Below are 25,533 nucleotides of genomic sequence, written 5' to 3'. Positions count from 1 at the left end.
CTAAATGTAACCAAGCCCGGGAGGAAGGAGATGCTAACTTGTGCCTCCCAATTAGCTTCCCTTCTCTGCCCTCAGTGTCTGAATATTCTTGGCAATGCTCCTTATCAAAGTGGCCGGGCAGCTGAAGCACAAGAGGAACGGGCTAGACAGGGTTTCCCACAAGGGGTCAGTACAGCTCAGACCATACTGGTAGGATGGGTGTGCATATGTAAATCTACTTCACAGATCTTTCTAGTAAGGCTATGACTGCTAACATAAGCGGTATGATAGTAATAAGGCTAGTCAATATTTATTGTTCATTCATTATGTGCTACTCACTGTTACAAACCTCATGTGCATTAGTTCATTTAACTTGTTAAACACCATTAGATATAATTCATATACAATAAAATCTATTCACTTAAACTATACACTGTTTTAATAGATTCACAGAATTGTGTGACCATCATCACAATCTAAGTTTAGAACTTTTATCACCCCAGAGAAAACTCTTGTCCACTACCCAGCCAGTCACTCCCTATTGACCCTTCCCACAGACCTAGGCAGCCACCAATCTATTTTCTGTCGGCACAGATTTACCTATTCTGGGCTTTTTTTCCTCCAAAGATTTATTTATCTATTTGAAAGTCAGAGTTACAGAGAGAGAGAGATTGATCAATCTTCCAGCTTTTGGTTCACTCCCCAGAGGGCTGGGCCAGGCTGAAGCCAGGAGCCTGCAGCTTCATTTGTGTCTGCCGCATTCCCAGGCCATTAGCAGGGAGCTGGATCGGAAGTGGAACGGGCATCCATATGGAAGGCTACAGGCGACAGCTTTTCCTGCTCTGCCAAGCCCATCTGGGCTTTTATATAAATGGAATCATATAATATTTCAATTCTAAAACCAACTCTTCAATAAGCTATTATTCTTATTGCACACTTAATTAACTCTAGAGAGGTCAGATAACCGCCCAATGTGGTAGAAGTGAACCTGAAACCCAGGTCTGTCTCAACCATATACTAGGCAACAACCTTCCCCCTTTCCCATACTCTGTCAGAAGCAACCACAACTGATACTGTTCAGTACTTTCTTTATATCAAGTTGGGGGAATGCATAAGTCATTCTTAGAGAACTTGACCTTAAAAACAGGCTTTCAAAGAGTTTATTTTTCTAAAAAATGTAAGGATAACCATGAACCCAGCAGCCTGAAGCAGGAGTAATTTTATTAACAATAGTGATAATGTAATGGCCACCAGAGGCCAACTCTGCAGGTCTACAGGACAATGAGAAGGTGACATTTAAGGTGGAAAAACTTAGGGCTGATAGAAGAGAATAACTTCGAATTTTTAGGTTTTAGTTTTCAAAAAGGGAAGCTTCTTTGGGGTGTAATTCCCAGTACCCAGTGCCCCAACCGGAACTAGAACCCGGGGTGCTGGCGCCGCAGGCGGAGGATTAGCCTAGTGAGCCACGGCGCCAGCCTTAAGAAGCTTTTTAAAAATACATCTCTGTGAAACATTCAACAACAATTTTCTTGCTCAACAAATGACGTTCAATAATCACTGTATCTTCCTAGGCTCCAGAATTCTGTTGAGCCTGAACTGTGATTTGAGGTTACAGGATTCTATTTCATCATTTTATGAGCTATCCAGAGAAATAAGGTTTACATTAAGCAAGGGAGGAACTTTCCTTACATCAGACTTAGCTTCTATAGGGCCCCTTTTAAAATAATTATTTGTTCTGCTAGGAAACTAATCTCGGGCCCTTTGGTAAACATGTTTATGTTTTTTTAAAAATTCAACAGTTCTCACAGTTGAGAAATTAATGACTGAGCCTACTGGCTGTTATAAGCCTGCATGTCATGAACTAGGCAAAACCCATGGTTGTCACTCTCTGTATTAGGGTGATTAGTATGGAAGTGGAAAGCCTCCTCAAAGTAATTTTTCTAAAAATAGAATAAAATTTTTACTCTGGTTAAACTAAATGTGTTAATAAAAACCAAGGATGAGATATAATTAATAGTTCTATTAAACATACTGCCACATTTGATATGAGGGCTGTGCAATATTAATTCCTTACATGCGGTCTGCTTCTTAGATGCTCATCAAGTGGGGTGATAATCTTCATCCGAGACAGGTGAACTCTGCCAGTAGCTTCTCCCTTTTGGCATTCCAAGTAATTATTTTCGGCCTGTTTCAGCATCACAAGTACGTCCCCACGCTGTAAGGTATAATACCACTCTCTGAAGCAATTATTATTTAATAAAACATTATTACTTTCTCACATTTTAATCTCTGGAGCCTCAAGCATTTAATAACGTGTAATAGCAGTGACAGAGGCCAGTTGTTTTTTTTTTTTTTTTTTTTTTTACATAACCCAGTAAAGAGCTCTACTTACCTTACAAGAGAGTTCTCCGGGGTTGTGTGAGATAATGTCTTCATTGGCAATTCCATGAGGCACAGACAGCTTCAATGTAAACCAGCGAAAGGATTATTCACAATCAAATAACCTGGCACGTTGCTGATCACTTAGGGCATTGGCTTTCGTCAGACTACAGTGCAGCTTCTGCTTGCACCTGGCTTTTCAAGAGCTAGACCCCGGAGGCTTGCCGCTGATCGTGGATACTAAAGTCTTCGGGGCATCAGAGCAGAGCCCACGGGGCCACAAGGCTGAATGTGTCCTGAAGGTCGCTTTAAAATGCCACAACCAGGACATTCCATTCTACAGCTACTAAGTTCACTGGGAATCTGAAGAATACCCAGTACTTGACCTCACAGCCTATCAAGGATGCCCTTAATTCAGGGTTCTCACAATGGTTTCCTTCTGAAGCCTGACAGGTGACTAAAACCCTCCTTATAGTGCTTGACTAATGGTTTCCATTTGCCCTGAATCTCATCTTCTAGAATCTCTGATTCCAAGTGTCTGCTTATACTCATTTCCCGCCTGACCCTTCACTTCCTGGTACACTCAGCTCTGGCTGAGCTTAGAATGGTTTTTACACCTGTAATCCACCCTTGCCGTAGAGGCTCTCTGCCCTGCTTTGGTGAAATTTTAATTGAGGAATGATCTCAAAGGGTTTGTGCAGGGCGGCGCCGTGGCTCAATAAGCTAATCCTCTGCCTGTGGCGCTGGCACCCTGGGTTCTAGTCCCAGTCGGGGCGCTGGGTTCTGTCCTGGTTGCTCCTCTTCCAGTCCAGCTCTCTGCTGTGGCCCTGGAAGGCAGTGGAGGATGGCCCAAGTGCTTGGGCCCTGCACCCGCATGGGAGACCAGGAAGAAGCACCTGGCTCCTGGCTCTGGATTGGCACAGCGTGCACACCGTGGCAGCCATTTGGGGGGTGAACCAACGGAAAAGGAAGACCTTTGTCTCTCTCTCTCTCTAACTCTGCCTGTCAAAAAAAAAATTTATAAAAATAAAAAAAAAATAATGGTTCTGTGCAATAGGAAAAGCACACCCAGAGGACAGACTCACACAAGCTCATTTACAGCTCTCCTGTCCAGAGTCCTAGGGCTTCCAATGTACCCACATTATGGCAAAAGTCATAGGAAAGATGAAAAGAGTGAAGGAATTATTGCTAATGAGATAAACCACTGTAAATAGCCATCATTTTGAATGCATTAGAGTTCTTTCTTTTTAAAAAAGATTTATTTATTTATTTGAAAGACATGGTTACAGTCAGAGGAGAGGCAGAGTGGTCATCTATCCACTGGTTCACAGACGTGGAGCAGCCAGGACTCAAACCGGTACCCACATGGGATGCTGGTATCACAAGTGAGTGCCTAACCCACTATGCCATGACACAGGCCCCTCTATGAGTTCTTTAAATGCTGTATTAACATGGCTAAGAACCACAGTGCAATCTGGTTCCCCCATAGTAAGGGCTCTTAACAGAGAATGGCCAAAGCAAGTAGAGACCTCACAACTGTTCTCACGGAATAGCATAACTGCTGGAAGCCTGAGCTCAGAGGCGGTTAATCGATGCTCAGATCTTGGTTCTACCACTGACTGACGACCACCCTGTGCAAAGTACTTAATCTCAGATGATGATAATAGCATCCAACTCACAAGGTTCATATGAGGAGAAAGTTATTCAATACATAAAGGACCTTCAAAAAGTACATGGAAAATGCATATTATGAAAAATTATGCATGGATTTCAATTTTCTTCCCACCAAAATAAACTTTTAATTACATGTTTCAATAAGTTTTCAGAAGTACCTGTCTTCTAAGTTCTTTGAACACTTCCTGGCTCAAAATTAGTACTCAATACACATTGGATACTATTTAAAAAAATAATTAACTAATCTACCCCAAAGAACACGCTTTGAGTTTTGGCAATTAAAGTTTCATCAATTTAAATGAGTATGAGTACACGTGAATATACGACATCCTTCTTATCTATCCACATCCTTCTCAAAGGAGGATTGTTTTGGAAAGTCTGAATAGCTTAAAGAAAAAGCAATTTCTGGCTCAATGATGGAAATGCAGAACAATATGAAACTATTAATTGTTCTTGTTAAGAGTTATTCTCTCTTGGGGCCAGTGTTGTAGTGCAGTGGGCTAAGGCACCACTTGCAATGCCAGAATCCCGTCATAGAGGGCTGGTTTTGAGTTCCAGCTGCTCTACTTGCAATCCAGTTTCTTGCTAATGTGTCTGGGAAAGCAGGGATGATGATCCAACTGCTTCTGCCCTTGCATCCCACATGGGATATCAGGAGGGAGCTCCTGGCTCCTGGCTTCAGCCTGGCCCAGTTCTGGCTGTTGCAGCCATTTGGAGAATAAACCACATGGAAGATCTGTATTGCTTCCCTCCCCCACTCTCTCCCTCTGTGTGTGTGTGTGTGTGTCACTGCCTCTCTGATTTCTGCCTTTTAAATAAATAAATCTTCAGGGCTGGCATTGTATATGGTTAAGCTGCCGCCTCTGATGCTAGCATTCTATATAGGCGCCAATTCAAGACCTGGCTGTTCCATTTCTGATCCAGCTTCCTGCTAATATGCCTGGGAAAGCAGCAGAAGATGGCCCACGTCCTTGGGTGCCTGCCACTCATGTGGGAGACCCAGCAGATGGAAGATCTCTCTCTCTGTAACTCTTTCAAGTAAATAAATAAATATATTATTTATTCCAATTATTATTATTTTTTTGACAGGCAGAGTGGACAGTGAGAGAGAGACAGAGAGAAAGGTCTTCCTTTTCCACTGGTTCACCCCACAATGGCTGCTGTGGCTGGCGCACCAAGCTGATCCGAAGCCAGGAGCCAGGTGCTTCTCTTGGTCTCCCATGCGGGTGCAGGGCCCAAGGACCTGGGCCATCCTCCACTGCACTTCCGGACCACAGCAGAGAGCTGGACTGGAAGAGGAGCAACCGGGACAGCATCCGGCACCCTGACCGGGACTAGAACCCGGGGTGCCGGTGCTGCAGAGGATTAGCCTATTGAGCCGTGGCGCCGGCTCTCTAATTGTATTTTTAATTACCTATTTTCATTGACTTAAAAGAGATGGGGCCGGCACTGGGCATAGCGGGTAAAGCCACCGCCTGCAGTGTGGTATCCCATATGGGTGCCGGTTCGAGTCCTGGCTGCTCCAATTCCAATCCAGTTCTCTGCTATGACCTGGGAAGGCAGTAGAAGATGGCCCAAGTCCTTGGGCCCCTGCACCCATGTGGGAGACCTGAAGGAAGCTCCTGACTCCTGGCTTTGTATTGGCTCAGCTCTGGCCATTGCGGCCATCTGGGGAATGAATCAGTGGATCTTTCTCCCTCTCTTTCAAATAAATAAATAAATCTAAAAAAATAAATAAACAAAGGAAGAGAGACACAGAGACCAAGACAGATACCACATCCACAGGTTCAATCCCCAAACGCCTACAACAGTCAGACCAGCACCATGCTGAGGCCAGGAGCCCAGAATTTTATCTGGGTCTTCTATGTAAGTGGCAGGTACCCATTACCCTTGACCTCCCAGGGTGCACATTAGCAGGAAGCTAGATCAGGAACTGAACCTAGGTGCTCCAGCATGGGATGCAGGTGTTCTAAGTGGCATCCTAACTGCTGTGCTAAATGCCTGCTCCAAATATTTCAATTACTGATGACTACTGGTAACTGTTAAATGGAGTATGATAATTAGGTCTACAAAAGGGGAAAAATCCATCCTAATGAAAATATCCTTTCTACTTCATTTTGAAGTTTATTCAGTGGGTAAAGTAGCTGCAAGACATAAACTGTTCAGGATATATACTCTAAACCATCTATCAGAGTCACAGCCATTCACATAACCTAATGGGTCAGGTTTTTCAGAGATTTTGTCTGGTCAAGCCAGCAGCAAGTTATAATCCCTGTCCACCCTGCTCATCTCTCCTGTATTTCTCCTGAGACAGAAACCCTGCTTTGAAGACCTATGTTTCATTATGGCCTACTTATCTAAAGGACTGTTCAGGTAAAGGAGGTTAAGGGAGAGTTCTACATTTCTTTTATTATCTTTTTCTAAGGAATAATAGATCATATATATATGTGTGTATATATAAATATATATATATATATATATTTTAGAACAATTCTCTTGACTACAAACATTTTTAAAAGCTACATTTACCATGTATTTCCTGTAGAGAGGGTGTCCTGGCTTGGGGCGAGGGGGTAGCACCGGATCTTGATTTTTAAAGACTTGACTCTTGGCTTTTGAGAGTCCAAATGCCAAGTTACTTTGTTTTCTCTGAAGATCCATGTCAGAAGAAGAGCGATTAAAAGGCAGCTTTTTATTTGATGTTCTGGTTGAAGGAAGCTTGGGGGGAGGTGGTCTCTCAGGGGCACCCTTGGAAGGAGGCTGTCGAGTTGGAATGGCTTTTCCATCTACAGGCCTGAAAGTCAATGAGGTAGCTGGGAGTCAGTGTTCTGGTCAGTACTGGGTTCTGTTCTGCCTGTGCGCACTCGCTTGCTCGCTCTCTCTCTCTCTCTCACACACACAGCTTTCTGCTAGTGGAATACAATTTACCAAAACCTGCACAGTATGTTACTTTTGCATAAAACGACTGCTGTGGAAATGTCCTGATGTTTTAGCTTCTTCTTATCTTGCATTAGAGATCCATTAGTTCAAGACAAACAAGTACTTACTATCATGAACTCTCCAAGGCCCCAGCTGCTCTTATATACACTATGACAAATTCAGGAAGCTAAGCACTTTCTACCGAAGTTGGAGATGAAAAACTCATAAGGAGATATCATGTGTTATGTGCTGGGCTCTTGTATATGATTAGAAAAGAAAACACCAAAATCTAATATTCATGTTACAGGAGTTACTACTAAAAGTCTAATTTAGATTAATATAAAGAACACTGGTTCTGAAAATGGGATAGGACAACTACTACTCTGAATGCCTTTTCAACACAGTAACACCTTCTGACAGCAATGCAGCCTTTGTTCAGATGGCTCTGAAAGTTAGGAGGCAGGCTGCCTCTGAGCTCACAAAACTTAGTTCTGTTAGAAACACCCAGAACCAGCCATGTCTCTCTTCATAGGGAGGGTGTGTGTATGTGTATGGTATGCATTTCAGAGGTGAAATATCTCCAGTTCGGAGAGGAGTCTTGCTGATGTTTGTGTTCTGTGATTTTTTGGACTGTGTTAAAAGAAACAGAACACGGATTCCTAAATCTGCTGTCAAAAACAGACTGCAGGCTAGCGGCCTGGGTGACTTCACAAGTTTATCTCTAAAAAGATCTAAGGCCACCAACGCTTAGTCCTGGTGAGGGCAAAAGAGCTGGGTCTCTGAGCCATTAGTTTTTCTCTGACATTTTCCACAGATACGTACCTTGGTGGCAATCTTGGGGGTCCTCGCACAGAACCTCCAATCTGACCAGTGTGGTCGGATTCCTATAAGTAACAGAGAATACATCTTAGTTGAGATTAATTTAAAACAAGAGCTTGTCAACAGGAATTTTGGACAACCTGCTGGTTGGATCTGCATGTGGAAATGTAGCCAAGTTACAGAAATTAACTTAAAAAACATTTTTCTGCCTTAAACAATATTATTATAACTTGTACCAAAATTATCCATGTCCTAATGCAAGTGAAAACTCAGAGGAAAAAATCAAGAGATCTTTCTTCTGTTACAGACCATAGCCTGATCAACTGTACTGCATGGCTATGTACCCAGCTAAGGGATGACTAAACCAAGATAGGTCACACGGCAAAACTTTAAGCAGACACTGCAACGTATTAAAAAAAATAAAAAAAGGTCTTCATCTATCCCCTGATCACATGGGAAATGCACTGCTCCTAAGTTTAAACACAAAGTGAAGTGGTTACTAGTTTGTTGTGCTCTTAACGGGCAGATCTCAACATGACTGGATGGCTTCAGCATTTGGCAGTGGTTTGAAGCTAAAAGGAGGTGGGAACATCAAGGCAGCTCAAGGGATGGCCTGGAAGGAAGGCCTGTGAGGAGGAATAAAAAAGTTCCAAAGTGTCAGCAACATGACAGCAATGAGGCTTGCTGGGCTGAGAATCAGAGTTTTGTAGGACAGAAGGAAAGAGTAAAGGGGACTAATGTGAAAAATACAAGACAGGGACAGTTGCAATGTTTAGCCAAACAGCAGATGAGAGGAACTGGAAGGGTGGAGATTGACAGGAAGCCTTTCCTCAGGAAAGAAACTAAAATTGTGCTATTTAAATAGGTGTCCTGAACAGGTAACAGTCCAAGAATTGGAAAATAAATATTCTACATGGAAAGTATTTTCCGATCTTCTGCTGAGCGGGCATTAAGGGATTCCAAGTCAAAAATTACGTTTTTCAAGAAAAACTCTTCACTAAAATTTTCTGAGTTTCTCCTTTTTTCATCTTTCCTACTTTGCTAAGTTCCGAATCCTGAGACCTAGGAAATAATATTTCTCCAAGACCTCATAAGGGAAAATACGCAAGTTCTTTAAAATTACATTGATCCTTTTGGTAAAAGGAGTTTAATTATAGCTTGGTGATTTTGGGGGCTAACAGATTGTTTTCTTCCTAATTTTATAAACAAGTTGAAACTCATTTTCATGATTTTAAATTCATACTGAATATATACAACTTTTCCTTAAATACCAAATGATTAATTGCCAGTGACTGTGATCATTTAAACATGTTTCAGTGTTTTAAAATCCCATTTTAAAAAACAAATTAAGCTTGCCCTGAAAACTTGGTTTCAGTAATGAATTCAGTTAATGTAGTGAGGCAAGGCACCAGCTCATAAACCCTGCAACAGTCCAGAGTTTAATCCATGCCATAGAAATATGCTGCTGCCTGTATCTCCTTCTGACAAATACTGCTATAGTACCTGAAAAGTGCACTTATTTATTTGACCACCCTTAAAATGAAAACAAACTCTAGCAGATAGAGAGGAACCTTTGTTGCTTTTCTCAAGATCATAGTTTACTAGGTACCTAAATAATTAAAGGAAAAATTTTAAAAGTAGATGTATAATTATGGCACGAAAAGGTGTGGATAAAGTAATGTAATTAATAGATCATGGGGCTGGCGCTGTGGCGTAGCAGGTAAAGCCGCTGCCTGCAGAGCCAAATAGGTGCTGGTTCGAGTCCCAGCTGCTCCACTTTCAATCCAGCTCTCTGCTATGGCCTGGGAAAGCAGTGGAAGATGGTCCAATTCCTTGGGCCCCTGCACCCACGTGGGAGACCTGGAAGAAGCTCCTGGCTCCTGGCTTCAGATCGGTGCAGCTCTGGCTGTCGCAGACAACTGGAGAGTGAACCAGCAGAGGGAAGACTCTCTCTCTCTCTCTCTGCCTCTCCTTCTCTCTTTGTGTAACTCTTTCAAATGAATAAATAAATCTTCAAAAATAGATATATCACATATCATAATTTTGTACAAAATATTAGCTGCTTTTTCCCCAGAGAAGTAGTATTTGTATGAGAAATCTTGAATTTCTTTTAATTTCTCATTATTCTACAGTGAAAAATTCATATTGTAAGAAAAACTAGTATATAGTCAATTCCTCAGGGATGTTAGGCATTCTCAAAGACGCTGCTACAACTGAGACCTTCCAAACCCAGGACAGTTCCTGTAGGAGGTGTTGTTTTAGGGTTTGCTCGAGTGGGTTCATGCCCAGGTCTTCTCAACAGTCTTCCCAAGTTCACTGATGAGGCACTTCCTCCTTTTTGGTATCTCACAACCGGAAAGGCCTCAGCTTTTTGGTGGTTTGTTTGCCTGCTTGCTTGCTTTCCCAAGTGTGACGCCCTTGACCTTTGGCTCTGGGTGTGTTTGGATACACATTTCAGTTGCCGGCACAGCTGGTTTTCCTTCTTGTACTGTCCCTGCAGATGCCACCTTTTCCTTTATTTGCATTGCAATTATATTGTTATTTCAAAAGCGATTCCCCAGGCTTTGGCCTTCTGTAGAGAGCTGTTTCTCCCCAGATCACACTCCTGTCTACTGGAGGAGCGGCCTCCACAGATGTCTCTTCTCCCTTCTCCAACAACTGGTGCCAAGTCTTACATCTTTTTTTTTTTTTTAAGTGGGACTGAGATTTACACTTATTATTAATGCAGAATAATGAGGTACAAAAATTGTTAAGTGGTTTCATTCATTAGTGTATTAGTTCAGTGAGAATTTTTGCTTAGTCATATTAAAATAGATTTCTTTTTGTTACAAAAATTGTTTACACCTAAAAATGTTTGTGTTTTCTTCCTCCCACTCCTACTCTCAAAATTTCATTCTTTTTTAAATTTTGTTTTCTTCTTTATCTTACTTGGAATTCCAGGTGGTGTATCTGGCAGTTAAACACAAACAAATTACCTTTACATGGTTTCATAAAGGCAGAATCAAATACAAAGGCAAGGTCTAAATGATTTACATATTCAAGTACCATCCTGATGGCAAACTGGTGCTGGGTCAAAAATACGTGAGTGAAAAGTCTATGGGAGGCCGGCGCCGCGGCTCACTAGGCTAATCCTCCGCCTAGCGGCGCCGGCACACCGGGTTCTAGTCCCGGTTGGGGCGCCGGATTCTGTCCCGGTTGCCCCTCTTCCAGGCCAGCCCTCTGCTGTGGCCAGGGAGTGCAGTGGAGGATGGCCCAGGTGCTTGGGCCCTGCACCCCATGGGAGACCAGGAAAAGCACCTGGCTCCTGGCTCCTGCCATCGGATCAGCGCGGTGCGCCGGCCGCAGCGCGCCGGCCGCGGCGGCCATTGGAGGGTGAACCAACGGCAAAGGAAGACCTTTCTCTCTGTCTCTCTCTCTCACTGTCCACTCTGCCTGTCAAAAAAAAAAAAAAAAAAAAAGTCTATGGGACTGAGCAGCCACATGAAACCAGCTAACAGACATTTATGAGTTTGCTAACATAAGGCATATGAGGAAACAATGACTTACTATTTTCCATTTCTCCTGAAACAGAATAATAAGTAATAAAATGTATACATTTGACAAAATTTTATAGCTTTTTAGCTGATTCTTCAAACTTTACTCATCAACACAAAAGTCAAGGATCAGGAAAGTGTTAGCTACCATACATTTAAAATAATCTCACCATGTTACTTATTTCAGAATCTTCATTCCCTAAAATTTATGTATCTTCATATTTCTAAAACATCCCTGCTGTTTTCCTTACAGCAACTCAGAGCACAGAGAACTGAGAGAAGTCAAAAATCAAGATTCGTTTTCAGGAAGAAGACAAAGGCTGAGTGACACAGGTTTGCTGAGGTATCCTTGTTTAAAATTCTGATCAACGCTTCCTAGACACCGAAGCCTTATGCCATGCTCCAGGGTGGATCTACCACTACACCATCCAATACATGGGGTCACCAACTCTATGGGGGCACAAACTCTGAGGCTTCTTATTTTTTCCACTGAATATTATATATCCCCGAAGTGGGAAGACTTGTATGTGATGCTCAGAAGGATCACACAGGTAGTCGCTCTCAAGTGTTTCCAGTGCCTCTTTCTTATCTACGACTCCTGTATCTGGGTCCACTGCGGTCACAATAAACTCTGGGGCAAAACAATACCTTTTTCTAAGATTTATTTTATCTATTTGAAAGGTAGAGTTGCAGAGAGAGAGGGAGAGACAGAGAGGTCTTCCATCACTGGTTCACTCCCCAAATGACCCAACCAGCCAGGGTAAGGCCAGGCTGAAGCCAGGAGCTAGGAGCTTCTTCTGGGTCTTCCACATGGGTGCAGGGGCCCAAGCATTTGGGCTGTCCTCCATTGCTTTCCCAGGTATGTTAGCAGGCAGCTGGGCGATATCTTTTTCAATTCTACCCATCCCAGATATCCACCTAGGTATCACAGCTTCGCACCATACTATTTGGCCTGAATTGCTCCATTTTGATTTTCTTCTCCAGCCTTGTATTCAATTCCACCAGGGAGGCTTCCAAGAGGATCACGAGTAGGCTGCAGAACAGACGGGCCACCTGGTAATTCTGTATATAAACAGAGAAGTTTCTTGGATGCTCTTCCCTTCACCTTTATGTCAAACGGAACCAACCTGAATGCTTCTGCTCTCAGTAAGTTGGTGAAGCACAGAGTGTCAAGACCAAATGTTGTACAGTGGTGGGGTGCTTGTGGAAGATGGCTTGCTGGGTGACACCAGCTGGTCCATCCCTGGAGCACTGAACATCAGGTAGTTTTCCTCATAGGTGATGGAGACCAGGACAAGGCAAGTCTCCTGCCGCGTAGTAACAGTATGTCCATCTTCCTTAATCACCAGCCAAAACCTGTCCCGCAGGTGTTCAGCTGTGTTCACCAGCACCCCCGTACAAGACTTGACTGGGTAGATCCAGAGCTGTGCCACAGTGTCCACCTGGTGTAGCCACCAGTGCCAGCTGGACCATATGCGGTGCCAGGCCACAGCACCCAGCACCACTGTAGCCAGTCCCAGCGTGGTGACCCTGAGATATGTGGGCCAGGACTGTGTGGGGAGGTGTGGGGTGAGGAAGCTGAGGCAGGCCAGCACTGAGGAGCCTACGGCGCCCATGGCCAAGTGAGCCTGCACACAGATGGGGCAGTGACCACTTCTTATATCCTGAACTCGGAATCAGCCTCTGTCTCCTACTGCATACACACAGATTGTTTATTTCGTTGGCCAGCTTCTGTGCCACAGCCCTGACTCCTTACACATAGCTATATGGTATCTCCTGCTTCGGTCTGCACCAGCAGGGAGCCTCCTTGGGAGATGCTCTGTGGTCTTGTGTTCCCATAGCAGGCAATGGGGCAGACAGAGGTATCTGTTCCTGCTGACAGAACGGCTGGAAGTGTTCCTCACTCTGCAGTCCCTCATCATTTAAACGAAGAAAGTGGGTTTGGCCAACTGCAGTCACCTTATCCGCAGATGGAACATTCCCTAGCACTCCTGGCAGGAGGACTGAGGATTTTTGTCTGTGCCTCAATCGGGAGCCACGGCTGGCCAAGACCATGCCTATCCTCAGGGGTAACTACACTGGTAAAACAGTCTGAGATCCTCAGCCACATCTTTAGTCTTTATGTCTTCTGGTCTAAAATTCATCCAGTTATTGAAATTCTCCAAAAAAGGGAATTTCTTGGGCATATATTTGATTTCAGGTCTTAGAAATCTCTATGTGTGATTTCAGGCTCATCATTTAACTTGAGGTCTGTTTCCTATTGTCTTTTTCTTCACTCACAGTGTCTATTTTGGTATGCATTTATCACTGTCAGTGCCATACACAAATGCTCTGACCCCCTGAGAACAGGATTTTTCTATGTTGTTAAAGTTATGTACAAATGACATTACGAATATAGTATCTCTCTAGATAGTTTAGTTTATTCCAACTTCCTTTCTTGTTTTTTTTTTTAAATGTGGGAGTTGCCTATAGACTGCTTAACATCAAAGTGCAGTAATGCCTAATATTTCAATAGAGCTTTACAGCTTAAAAAGCCCATCATATCAAATACTGAATAAAAAGCATACTTTATTCATTACCCTCCTATTTTGTTTTCCTAACCCTCTCAGAGTAGGACATCATCTGTGTCAAGTAACTTTTCCTCCATGGAAATGTGGCATTTTCTTATCCAACAATAGTATGGTTGGACCCTTTTATCCTCTTTTGGGCTTTCTTGGCCCAGTCTCAATAAAAATTTATTAGCAAGTACTTTGAAAATGCAAGTGATCACTAAATTTTAATTGATTCTAAAGAAAATCTCATTAACTTGATATTGGCTAATTTAATTTAATGTCTCCTTCAAGGAAATTCCTCTTCTCCAAATGATTAGGTGAGTTTGCCTATATAACAAACAGTTAATGCACAATGTAAAACTATTATGAAATATGAACCGAAAAGTTCCAAGACCTTAAAAACTGACTTCTCTTGAACAAGCTCTAAAGATCATTACCATATGAAAATTTTTTAAAAACTGAGGGTATAGTGCTGACACTGAAATAAAAAATACATATACAAATAGTGTTCGACTATCCTCTTAAGAAGTACAAGGTAAAGCACTTTTTTTTTTCAAAGATTTATTTATTTTATTTGAAAGGCCAAGTTAGAGAGAGAGAGAGAGAGAGAGAGAGAGAGAGAGAGAGATCCTCCATCTGCTGATTCACTCCCAGATGGCTGGCCAGAGCTGTGCCAATCTGAAACCATGAGCTTCTTCTGGGTCTCCCACGCAAGTGCAGGGACCCAAGGGGTGACCTTCTGCCACTGCTTTCCGAGGCCATAGCAGACAGCTGGATCAGAAGTGAATCAGCCGGGATTTGAACTGCCTTCCATATGGGATGCCGGCACTGTAAGCAGTGGCTTTACCTGCTATGCCACAGAGCCGGCCCCAGGCACTTTTTTTTTTTTGGTTTTCTTTGATGGGCAGAGTGGACAGTGAGAGAGAGAGACAGAGAGAAAGGTCTTCCTTTGCCGTTGGTTCACCCTCCAATGGCCGCCACAGCTGGTGTGCTGCGGCCGGCGCACCGCGTTGATCTGATGACAGGAGCCAGGTGCTCCTCCTGGTCTCCCATGGGGTGCAGGACCCAAGCACTTGGACCATCCTCCACTGCACTCCCTGGCCACAGCAGAGAGCTGGCCTGGAAGAGGGGCAACCGGGACAGAATCCGGCGCCCCGACCGGGACTAGAACCCGGTGTGCTGGCGCCGCAAGGCGGAGGATTAGCCTAGTGAGCCGCGGCGCCGGCCCAAGGCACTTTTATAAATTAAAAAAATAGGTGCCAGCATTGTGGTGTAGTGAGTTAAGCCACATCTTGTGACGCTAGCATCCAGTATGGGTGCCAGTTCAAGTTCAGGCTGGCCCACTTCCTATCCAACTCCAGACTAATGCACCTGGAAAAGCAGTGGAAGATGGCTCAAGTGCTGGAGCCCCTGTACCCACATGGGAGACATAGATGAAGGTCCTGACTCCTAGCTTCAGCATGGCACAGCCCTGGCTATTGTAGCCATTTGGGGAATGAACCAGCCAATAGAAGATCTCTCTGTGTGTTTCCCCTTCTAATTCTTCTTTTCAAATAAGTAAGTAAATAAATAAAATAAATTTCCCCTAAATTTCAGATTAAACAGATTCTTATAGTAAGTATTTTTCTTTTTAAGGTTTATTTATTTATTTGAAAGGCAGAGTTATAGAGAGAGAGAGGGAGGGAGAGATAGATCTTCCATCTGCTGGTTCACTCCCTAAATGGCTGTAATGGTGGGGCTGGGCTGATCCGAAGCCAAGAGCCAGGAGTTTCTTCCAGATCTCCCACATGAGTGCAGGGCCCCAAGCACTTAGGCCATCTTTAGCTGCTTTCTCAGGTACATTAGCAGGGAGCTGGATCAGAAGAGGAGCAGCTGGACTCAAACCAGCACCCATGTGGGATGCTGGCGTCACTGGCAGTGGCTTTACCTGCTATACCACAGCACTGGTGCCAGTAAGTATTTTAAAATTGTGTCATAAGTTGAATATATTAAGTAACTGACAATTTGACTAAATCTACTTCTACAAATATTAAAGGTTTTTAAATATTTTTAATAACTTCCTCATTATTAGTGTTATTAAAAAGATGTCACTTTACTGATATAGAAATAATTATGCTATAATAAAGTATCATGAATTGGCCTAATTCTTTTTTAGAATCTCAATACTGAAGAACACATTAAGCATATGGAGCTAAGAATTAGTTTCTTTTTATTTTTGCTTTGACAGGCAGATTTTTGACAGTGAGAGAGAGAGAGAGAGACAGAGAGAAAGGTCTTCCCTTCCGTTGGCTCACCCCCAAAATGGCCGCTATGGCTGGCGCTGCGCCGAGCCAGGTGCTTATCCTGGTCTCCCATGTGGGTGCAGGGCCCAAGCACTTGGGCCATCCTCCACCGCCTTCCTGGGCCACAGCAGAGAGTTGGACTGGAAGAGGAGCAACCGGGACAGAATCCGGTGCCCCAACTGGGACTAGAACCCGGGGTGCCAGCGGCGCAGGCAGAGGATTAACCTAGTGAGCTGTGGCACCGGCCCAGAATTAGTTTCTAATAAAGGTTTTCTTTTTATTTATCTGATCAATAGTACAGTAATTTAAATATCAAATGAGTACTTCAAAGCAGTACACAGCTTGATCCTTAAGTTAATACAATCTATAATGAGCACTTACCAAATTTCTAGTTTTGTCAACATTACTAGGTTTTCCACAAACTGTACTGTAAGTGTTTCCAATAGGTTTTTCAGCGGGGAGAGGAGGTGGGCTTTGTGGATCCTCATGTAAACCTGGAAAACAAAAGCAGCAGTTTGTCAATCATTCTAGTCTTTGGGATTCCAAAGAATGAAATGATTGCCATTTGGTTTTTTAGGAAATGACTATCACAAGCAATCCATACAAAGGATAATTAAGCAAATGAAGAGTTCCCAGCAAACTTCAGAAAATTGATTAGTAAGTCAACATTAGTTAACTGTATGTTTTATGGAGAGTGAAAATAATACTAAATAATTGTAACAGGGGCTGGTGCTGTAGTGTAACAGGTAAAGCCATGGCCTGCAGCACCAGCATCCCATGTGGGTGCCAGTTTGCACCCCAGTTGCTCTGCTTCTGACTCAGCTCCCTGCTAATGTTCCTAGGAAAGCAGTGGGAGACGGCCCAAGTACTGGGGCTCCTGTGCCCACGAGGGAGATCCAAATGAAGCTCCTGGCTCCTGGCTTTGGCCTGACCCAACCCTGGCTATTATGGAAACCTGGGCAGTGAACCAGCGGATGGAAGATCGATCTCTCTTTCTCTCTCTCTGCCCCTCTGTCTCTCCTCTGTAACTGACTTTCAAATAAACAAATACATTTTAAAAGAAAATCACAACTGCAAACAGCAGTTGTTGAGAACCTTCTATGTGCCAGGCACTGAATTTCAGCATTCAAAAGTTGCACACTTAATGCCTAGGCACTTCCACTTACACCCTTTTCTCCAACATCTAGCTGATAGATTTGTCACACATAGTTGTTAGTCACACATGGAGGTTTAAACCTAAATATTAATTAATTAGATGAAATAAAATTAAGCTCTCAGTTTTATAGTTGCACCAGCTACGTGTCAAGTCCTCAGCAGCCACTGTGGCTGGAGGCTATCATTTTAGAAAGCACAGACATGGAACATTTTCCATTTTTGCAAAAAGTTCTATACTAGACAATAACCTATCTACATTACAGGTAGGGAAAAAAAAAAAAAAAAAAAACAGGCCGGCGCCGCGGCTCACTAGGCTAATCCTCCGCCTTGCGGCGCCGGCACACCAGGTTCTAGTCCTGGTCAGGGCGCCAGATTCTGTCCTGGTTGCCCCTCTTCCAGGCCAGCTCTCTGCTGTGGCCAGGGAGTGCAGTGGAGGATGGCCCAAGTGCTTGGGCCCTGCAACCCATGGAGACCAGGAGGAGCACCTGGCTCCTGCCTTCAGATCAGCACGGTGCGCCGGCTGCGGCGGCCATTGGAGGGTGAACCAACGGCAAAGGAAGACCTTTCTCTCTGTCTCTCTCTCTCACTGTCCACTCTGCCTGTCAAAAAATAAAAAAAAATAAATAAAAATAAAAATAAAAAAAAAACCCTGAAGCTGAGAATAAAAGAAATAAGCTACCCATCCCAGGTCTTATTGCTATTAATTGTCAGATTCAGAGTTTTGGACCCAAAAGCCTGTGTTCCTTGTAAGAAGGCACACTGCTGTTAATGCTTTAAAAAAAAAATTTTTTTTTTTACAGATTATTTATTAGAGAGGTAGAGTTACAGATAGAGAGAGGGAGAGACAGAAAGGCCTTCCATCCACTGGTTTACTCCCCAAATGGCTGCGATGGCCAGAGCTGGGTCAACCCGAAGCCAGAAGCCAGGAGCTTCTTCTGGGTCTCCCACTTGGGTGCAGGGGCCCAAGCACTTGGGCCATCTTCTACTGCTTTCCCAGGCCATAGCAGAGAGCTGGATCAGAAGAGGAGCAGCTGGGACTTGACACGGTGCCCATATGGGATGCCAGTGCTATAGGCAGAATCTTAGCCACTATGCCATAGCGCCAGCCACCCCCCTTTTTTCTTTTTAAAGATTTAAATTTTTTTGTCAGAATTAGAGAGAGAAAGAGAGACAGAAGAAGACAGAGAGGGAGAAACAGAGACCTTCCATCTGGTGGTTAACTCCCCTGATGATATATATATATGTGTGTGTGTGTGTGTGTGTGTGTGTGTATATATATATATATATATATGTAATGGCCTGCACTAGACCAGGTCAAAGCCCGGATCCTGGAGCTTCATACAGGTCTCCCGTGTGAGTGGAAGGGGCCCAAATACTCGAGTCATCCTGTCCTGCTTTTCCCAGACCATTGGCAGGGAAATGATTGGAAGTGGCGCAGCCAGGACAGGAACTGGCACCATATGGGATGCCGGCATCACAGGCAGCAGGGTTGCCCACTAAGCCACAACACTGGCTCCGGCACACTGCTTCTTAATTCAAGCCTCTACCATTCAAAAATATTTAAATGTGTTTTCTAATTCATTAGATCCAGATTAATCAACTTAATTACACTCATTAAAAACAAGCAATACCTTTACATGCACTCCACATCCTTATCTAGCAAATGTACCCCCAACTTATTAAAAAAGTAGGAACAAGGATGACCAGATTTAATTAGTAACAGCTAATACAAACACAAGTGCAACAATACTTAGAGAGTGGACCACTGTGGCACTACTGAAGGAGGCCAAAGCTGCCTGTTCCAGTGTTTGCTTCAGGTACTAAAAGGAAATGGGAATTACTTTTTCAAATGAACACTTTGTACTTCCATTCACATGAAAAACCTATAACAAGAGGATGATTTGTCAGGTTTCTGTTTTATCCACAGACAGGAAACTACACTCAAAGGAAGAAAAACACCAGGTCAGCTACCAGGTAAACAATGACTGAGAGAAAGGCAAGCCTTCCTAGCGAGAGACAGGGCTGCTCTGGGAATTAAGATACACACAGGAGTATCCAACTCCGTCTCCACCTTGAGGACTGCTCTGTGCTGAAGTTTCCTCATTCTCACAAGGATATAATACTGTCTTGGCAAATGTTTAGGAGTGCGTAGTAGTATGAGAGCCGTGTGGAGCTGGGCTGCTGGCAGGAAGGGCCATGGGGAGTGACTGGGATGGGCATGCATGGCTGTGGAGGAAGTTTTCCAGTTTTAAATGATGTGGCCAGAGGAGGCCTCACTGAGGAAAAGCAGCACTTGAGTGAAGACTTGAAGGAACGGTGAGGGAGGGGGCAACGCAGCATCTGGGACAAGGATTCCTAGTCAGGAGAAACAGATTCCAAGGGGGAAGTAGCCAACCTGTTCAAAGATCAAGGGCTTTCGCACCACAAAGCTGGTCTTCCCCTCCCTTTTCCATTCCATGTTCCTCAGACACTAAATAATAGTGTTCTTTTTCCTTCACAGCATGTAACTACTTCATAACTACAATTTTAAAAACTCTGGAGAACTAATTAAGGTGTGGACAGAAATGACTCTCTAGGAACCACTTGGGTATGTCAATCCTCCTGCATTTAGCAGCAGACTTCTTTTTAACAGTTTCTGGAGCTGTGTCAGAATAACGATTCAAGGTGCTTCCTCAGTATATCCTTTTCAGATCTATTAATCCAGTTTACAGGCGTACAGGCAAGTAAATGTAGCAGGCGCGAAACTGCTTAGCCTGAGAAAGGTCCGCTTACAAGGTAGGTCCTGGGCTGCCATTTGGGAACTTGGACTTTGGGACAGTTCCACCATTCCTAGAACTGACAGAAGAATACTGCTTATGTTCAACAGCTGTTTTTTTCCTGAGCTTCTGGAATTAGGTACATGTCAAAATTTCTAAGGATGCCTATATAAGACACCCCCAATGAAAAGTCTGCTTGAAAATATTTCACAACTCATTACTAGGGAATTTAAATATGTCTGTGTGACTCCACCAATAGAGATTCTTGGAAGCATGTACTAAGACTTACCTCCAGTCTTCAAGGTAACAGTAAACAGGCAAACAACCCAATGAGCTATCATGTTATTAATCAGTAGGCTGTATGACACTGTCAAAAGGAATATGCCATCTGTTTGTAAACTAACACTACATTATAACCTCCTAAGAAATAAGAACCAACTAGAATTTGGTACCCGACTTTTTCTCCTCATTCTTTACAACAACTCAGTTCAGTCTTCTCGCTACTTAGTTAGGAGTCATCCACTAACAACAAAACTGTCAAGAAGAGACTAAAACCAGTATGATCCCTTTGGTAGTGCCTTATTAAAAATCCAAACCCCTAAGTTACAGGGTATGCCTACAACACAATTGTCATCAGTGATGTTATTTGTTATAATACAAACGTTATCAGTGAAATACTGGGACATTTGCTTTGCTGTTGGGACAAATTGAATGGGCAGAATCTCTCACTAGACAAAGCATGCATCCAACTGGGCAATGCAAAGGTACTGCATATATAAATGATGTCAGACACCCATTCAGAAAGTTGTGTGATCACTCTGGGTAATGCCAGAAGTACACTGGAAGCCACCATGTGCAAACACACACACACTTTACTCATACTTTTTAATAAACACAGAAGATTAAAGTAAACAGTTCTAACCCTTTGGCTTTTCCTTTATACTATCAAGTTTCTTTCTGAAGTACTTATTAAAGCTTCCATAGATTTTCACTTACAGTATTATTTAAAGCATCAAGTAAAAAAGTATATAAAAATGCAGTGTTACTGCAAATTTTAAAAGTATTTTTATGGTTTTATATATATATATATATTTATATTTAAACCTTTTGGTTACTGCAATTCACACAAAACTATATTTAGATTATTCTAATTGGAATAATATGCTCCTGACAGACATACACAACTTTATATTCTATTAGTTTCAGTTACTTTCCCACCACATCTTTATTAGAAGCATTAACAAGTGTTCTGAGTTTCTCAGTCTCTCCCTATTCTCTGCCTAAAGACAATATTAAAGAAAAATGAAGCCCAAATTTACTGTACTAATTCCCCAGGGAATTATGGAAAACACATGATTGCTTTTAATGTCCTTGACTGTGAATATTAATAAATGACAGATTACACATAGTTTCAGAAGCAGGCAGTGATAAATAAGCATACATTTCTCCCAGGCTCTTGGAGAAGTAAATAAAGAAGGCAGTGAGAGAGGGAGCACTTACATTTTCCCGGTTTGGCTGGAATTCGAATTACAGTGGGTTTCCTGGTGGTTGCTGGTTGAATTGCTCTTTCTTTTGTTGGTTCTGTTTTTGTGGGGAGTTGAAAGGGATCTAATGAAAAACATAGTTTATTTTGCATGTTTTAGTTAACAGAGACTCAAACAAAAAACCTCATTCATAATTTAAGAGTCATATTTTTCATGCCCCAGGGAAAACTATTCATGGATAAACAAAATCTCAGTTTGCAGAGACAAAAACAAAGTTGGAGATCATAAAAAGAAATAATTTAGTACTCTGTAAATAATTCATGTGGCTTTTCTTCTGCTCTGATGAGAGATATCCAGGATGCTACTGAATTATGTAGAAGCTATCTTTTAGGGGAGCATATCATTTCATAAAGTCCACCTAAAAAACCAGGGGCAACTCAAAAGAGGAGGCAGTTTTTCCACATCTTAAGCCGCCCCAACCCCGAGGAGGGAAGGACTGACCCCTCCTCCCTACGACCTCTGTGCCTGAGTGGAATATTTACCCAGGGGCCTCACCAAGAGGCCTCATCCTTCCAAGTACCATGCTTGGCAGTCTTGGCTTTGGTGGTTTAGTAAAACTATACTTTAATAACATGAAAATAAGAAAAGCTTTATTTTAGAAATAGAATAAAACATCTCCCTTCCAATATTTAATTTTGGGCAAGGATACATAGCACAACGTGATGTTTACCCATTTATATTAAACAGATAGCATGCACCTAAGGAAAAAACTTGAAATAAAAGCCTAATTATAAAACTTTGTTGCAACTAAAAAAAGTTTTTCTTTAACATAAATGTTCTTTCCAAAAAGTCCACCTGAACTTACAAAATTAGATAGAAGCAGTAGGTTCTAGTGCTCCACAGCACACTGAGCCAACGCCAGTTCCCAATAATGCATTATACAGCGTACGAAGAACTGGAAGGGAGGAGCAGGGAGACTCCAAGCATACAGAAGACACAGGAAGTGGGAATGCTAATTGCCTGACTTGATCAGTTTATGTGTGTGGGAATACATTACAGCACCCCACTGAAAATCTACAAATATTTTAAGTTAACCAAAAAAATTTAAAAACAGAAATAATTAAATAAAAAATATTATTTTCAGGGGTTTGAGAAAAGGACTTTAATTTTGTTTAAAAAATGGGAAATTAAAAATAAGCAGATTAACAAAAATAAAGCAAAATATCTGTAATAGATACTGTATACAGCCATGAGGCTGTATTTGCCTTTAATCAACACAAGACAAATGAATCTACTATGATTCTGCACCTGTCCTGCGGATCTTGCCTGTAAGGAGATACTCCTTATAGGATGCATACTATAGCTCCTGTGATGGACAGCATCCACATTTTTCCCGTTACAAGCTGCAGTCCAACAGTTTCTTTTGCTGACCAGATCTCTGCAGGATATAGAAAGAACTGGGCAGAGAAAAAGCAGCTCTTTCTGCAACCCAATATTCCCCTCCCCTTTACCCAGCTCTCAAGCAACCACAGCATCTCGTATTATGCCAAAGGCAACACTAGACACTCACAGGTTTGTGTTTATCACATACTGGGTGGGCAGATAAGAGGGTATAATGCAATCCTATCACAGTTTCTTTTCTTTCACCTAAGCAGAAGTCTCAGATGGCTTGCTAGCTAAAATAATTATTATAAAACTACTCAGAAGAAAAAAAAATATTAGATGACTCCTCTATGGAAATCTAATAGTACACGAGCAAGATGACTCCTAAGTTCAGAAAACCAATTCAAGTTTATCAAAAGAATATCATCAAATTTACAATAAGATTATTGTAATAGTAGCACAACTTTTCCCCCACTGTAATCTATCTCCCTCCCAAAACAAAGTTCTGCTTTTTAATCAAATAATCAGATTCCTTGAGTTAATTCCTGATTATTATAGCCTTACAACTTCTGAGTAATACTTGTGATATAACTAGAAACTTTTAACATATAAAATAGCAAAAAAAAAATATCTTTTCACCCCACTAGCAGTAATTATTTTCTAAAATTTTGTCAGAGGAGGGTGTTGTGGCATAGTGCTGAGCCACCACTCAGGACACCCACATCCTGTGTTGGAGTACTTGTTCAAATTCCAGCTCCTCTGCTTCCAATCTAGCTCCCTGCTAATGTGCCTAGATGCAGATGACAGCTCAAATGCTTGGTTCTCTGCTACCCTTATGGGAGATCTGTATGGAATTCCTGGTTCCAGCCTGGCTCACTCCACTTGATGCCACTATCTGGGGACTGATCCACTGAATGGAAGATAGGAGTCTGTCTCTCTGCCTTTAAAATATATAAATACATGGCTATAATATAAAATTTTTCTATAAATATTACATGTATTAGATATTTTGAAAAACAAAATTGAATACTTTTTAATCAATTTTTTGTAATCTACTTTTTTTTGCTTTTGCTCAATATTGACTAGGTACTTACTACACATCAAACACTATTCTAGGTGCTAGGAATATATTCATCAACAAAGTAAAGGACTGTGTGTTTTTGAACCAAGCAGTCCTGCAGGGAGACACAGACAGTACATATTAAATAGAAGAGGTAAGTAATTCATGATGGTGTATTAGAAGGTGAGAGGCACAACTGAGAAAGGACAAAAGAGAGAAAACAGGAACAGGTGTGGGCAGAGTGAAGCAGGCTGCAGCATGAAACAGGAGTGCAGTGGTGAGGGGAAGACCCCACTACGGACACTGCTTGGATCTTTCCAACACTGACACTCCATGTATTCCAGTAGTTCTTCCAACTTGAATAATGTACTTCTGGTATTTAGGAAACAGCAGCGCCAATGGGTAAAAATGAACAGGTGCACTTAAATTAAAGCTCATTGTTGCAAACATTACTGAATCTGAATTCTCCAAACAGGTCAGCTCTCTGGAGTAACATTAGCTCAAATGAAAGAATTTGAACACCTCATGTAATTTTGATGTTATTCAGGCACAGAAATATACATTTCCTTGAGTACCTTCTCCTGTTCATTTCTCTCCCTACCATCACCTGTGGCCCTGCTCTGCCTCCTTGGCTTGGCTGAAACACATGACATCCACAGTCACCAGTCCTTTCCCCTGCTGTTGCAGAGACATGACTTTGTCTCCCACTTCCTGCCCACCCTCACCCACCTACCCCCCCACCCCACGACTATTGTACCCCATGCTGCCGGGTTCTCTCAGGGCTCTGTTTTCTGCTGGGAAAACCAAAACTTCAAGAAAGATTTCAAGGCTAATAGCTGTTCACTACCTTTCAAGTGGCATTTCTATTTTAACATCTGTTTGTGGGACTTAGCCTCTGTTGGTTGCTGGTATCTGCTTTAGTTAATGATGTTTTTGGGTGGGTGTGGAGGGGGAGGAAAATTTTAAGCATGGAATGACTTAAATTGTTTCCTAACTCAAATTAAATTCTGGGCCAGTGTGCCACCTACACATTCTTTTACATTCCAAGAATGGACAAGGGGAAAATGGAAAGGAGAAAAGAGGCCAGTCAGCACCGCTGAGGGGCACGGGGCAGGGGGCTTCCAATATGTGCTTGCTGTTGGAGGAAATGGCCCCAAATCCTGCACGTGGGCAGGCATGTTTCATCTACTATGTAGCAGGGTCCAATAACTTTTTCTTAACAAAGTAGTACAGGTGTAACTTATACACGAAGTATTCAAAGTATCCTAGCTACCCACTCTTCCTTTTTTCCTGGTATTTTCTTTTTAATATCATTAGCTGCTCTTTAGTAACTAGAACTCAGATCATGTGTAATTATTGTCCTATACATGTCTCTGGGAGTGGGGGGGGGGGATTCTTTCTTCTTTCTCATACGGTGAGGCAAGAAGTCTTAGTGTTCCCCCACTGCAGGCTGCTTGGCAGGCATGGTCTGTTTGATGATCTCGCCCAGCAGTGCTCACTGAGTAAGCATGGCACCTGCCTCTCTGTGTGTTGTCTGAGTTGTGATCCACTGGAGTGC

At 42.6% G+C, this 25,533-nt stretch overlaps 1 protein-coding gene and 1 pseudogene across 37 annotated transcripts in view; both read right to left on the bottom strand.

Moving 5' to 3' along the window:
• The window catches only part of SH3D19 (SH3 domain containing 19), a 202,364-nt gene that overhangs the window by 21,098 nt on the left and 155,733 nt on the right, over positions 1 to 25,533 (bottom strand). For 28 of the 36 annotated variants that reach the window (XM_051819352.3, XM_008267339.5, XM_070047425.2 and 25 more), the window contains 6 exons: positions 21,549 to 21,656; positions 16,519 to 16,631; positions 7,774 to 7,835; positions 6,562 to 6,826; positions 2,372 to 2,440; positions 2,054 to 2,194 (listed from right to left, as the gene is read on the bottom strand). In XM_051819352.3, the coding sequence (XP_051675312.2) occupies positions 2,054 to 2,194; positions 2,372 to 2,440; positions 6,562 to 6,826; positions 7,774 to 7,835; positions 16,519 to 16,631; positions 21,549 to 21,656 (758 nt within the window). The remainder of the gene's footprint in view (positions 1 to 2,053; positions 2,195 to 2,371; positions 2,441 to 6,561; positions 6,827 to 7,773; positions 7,836 to 16,518; positions 16,632 to 21,548; positions 21,657 to 25,533) is intronic. The other 8 variants (XM_070047426.2, XM_089302362.1, XM_089302363.1 and 5 more) reach the window with 1 other exon arrangement.
• LOC127483141 (mitochondrial amidoxime reducing component 2 pseudogene) lies at positions 11,231 to 16,512 on the bottom strand (annotated as a pseudogene). The gene has a single exon (XR_016211884.1). The product of XR_016211884.1 is annotated as a mitochondrial amidoxime reducing component 2 pseudogene (transcript).

Source organism: Oryctolagus cuniculus, chromosome 8 (genome assembly GCF_051225735.1).
Source record: "Oryctolagus cuniculus isolate XC-2025 breed Fujian yellow rabbit chromosome 8, ASM5122573v1, whole genome shotgun sequence".
In the NCBI taxonomy this organism is placed as follows: Eukaryota; Metazoa; Chordata; class Mammalia; order Lagomorpha; family Leporidae; genus Oryctolagus; species Oryctolagus cuniculus.
This window is presented reverse-complemented; position numbering and strand designations above follow the sequence as displayed.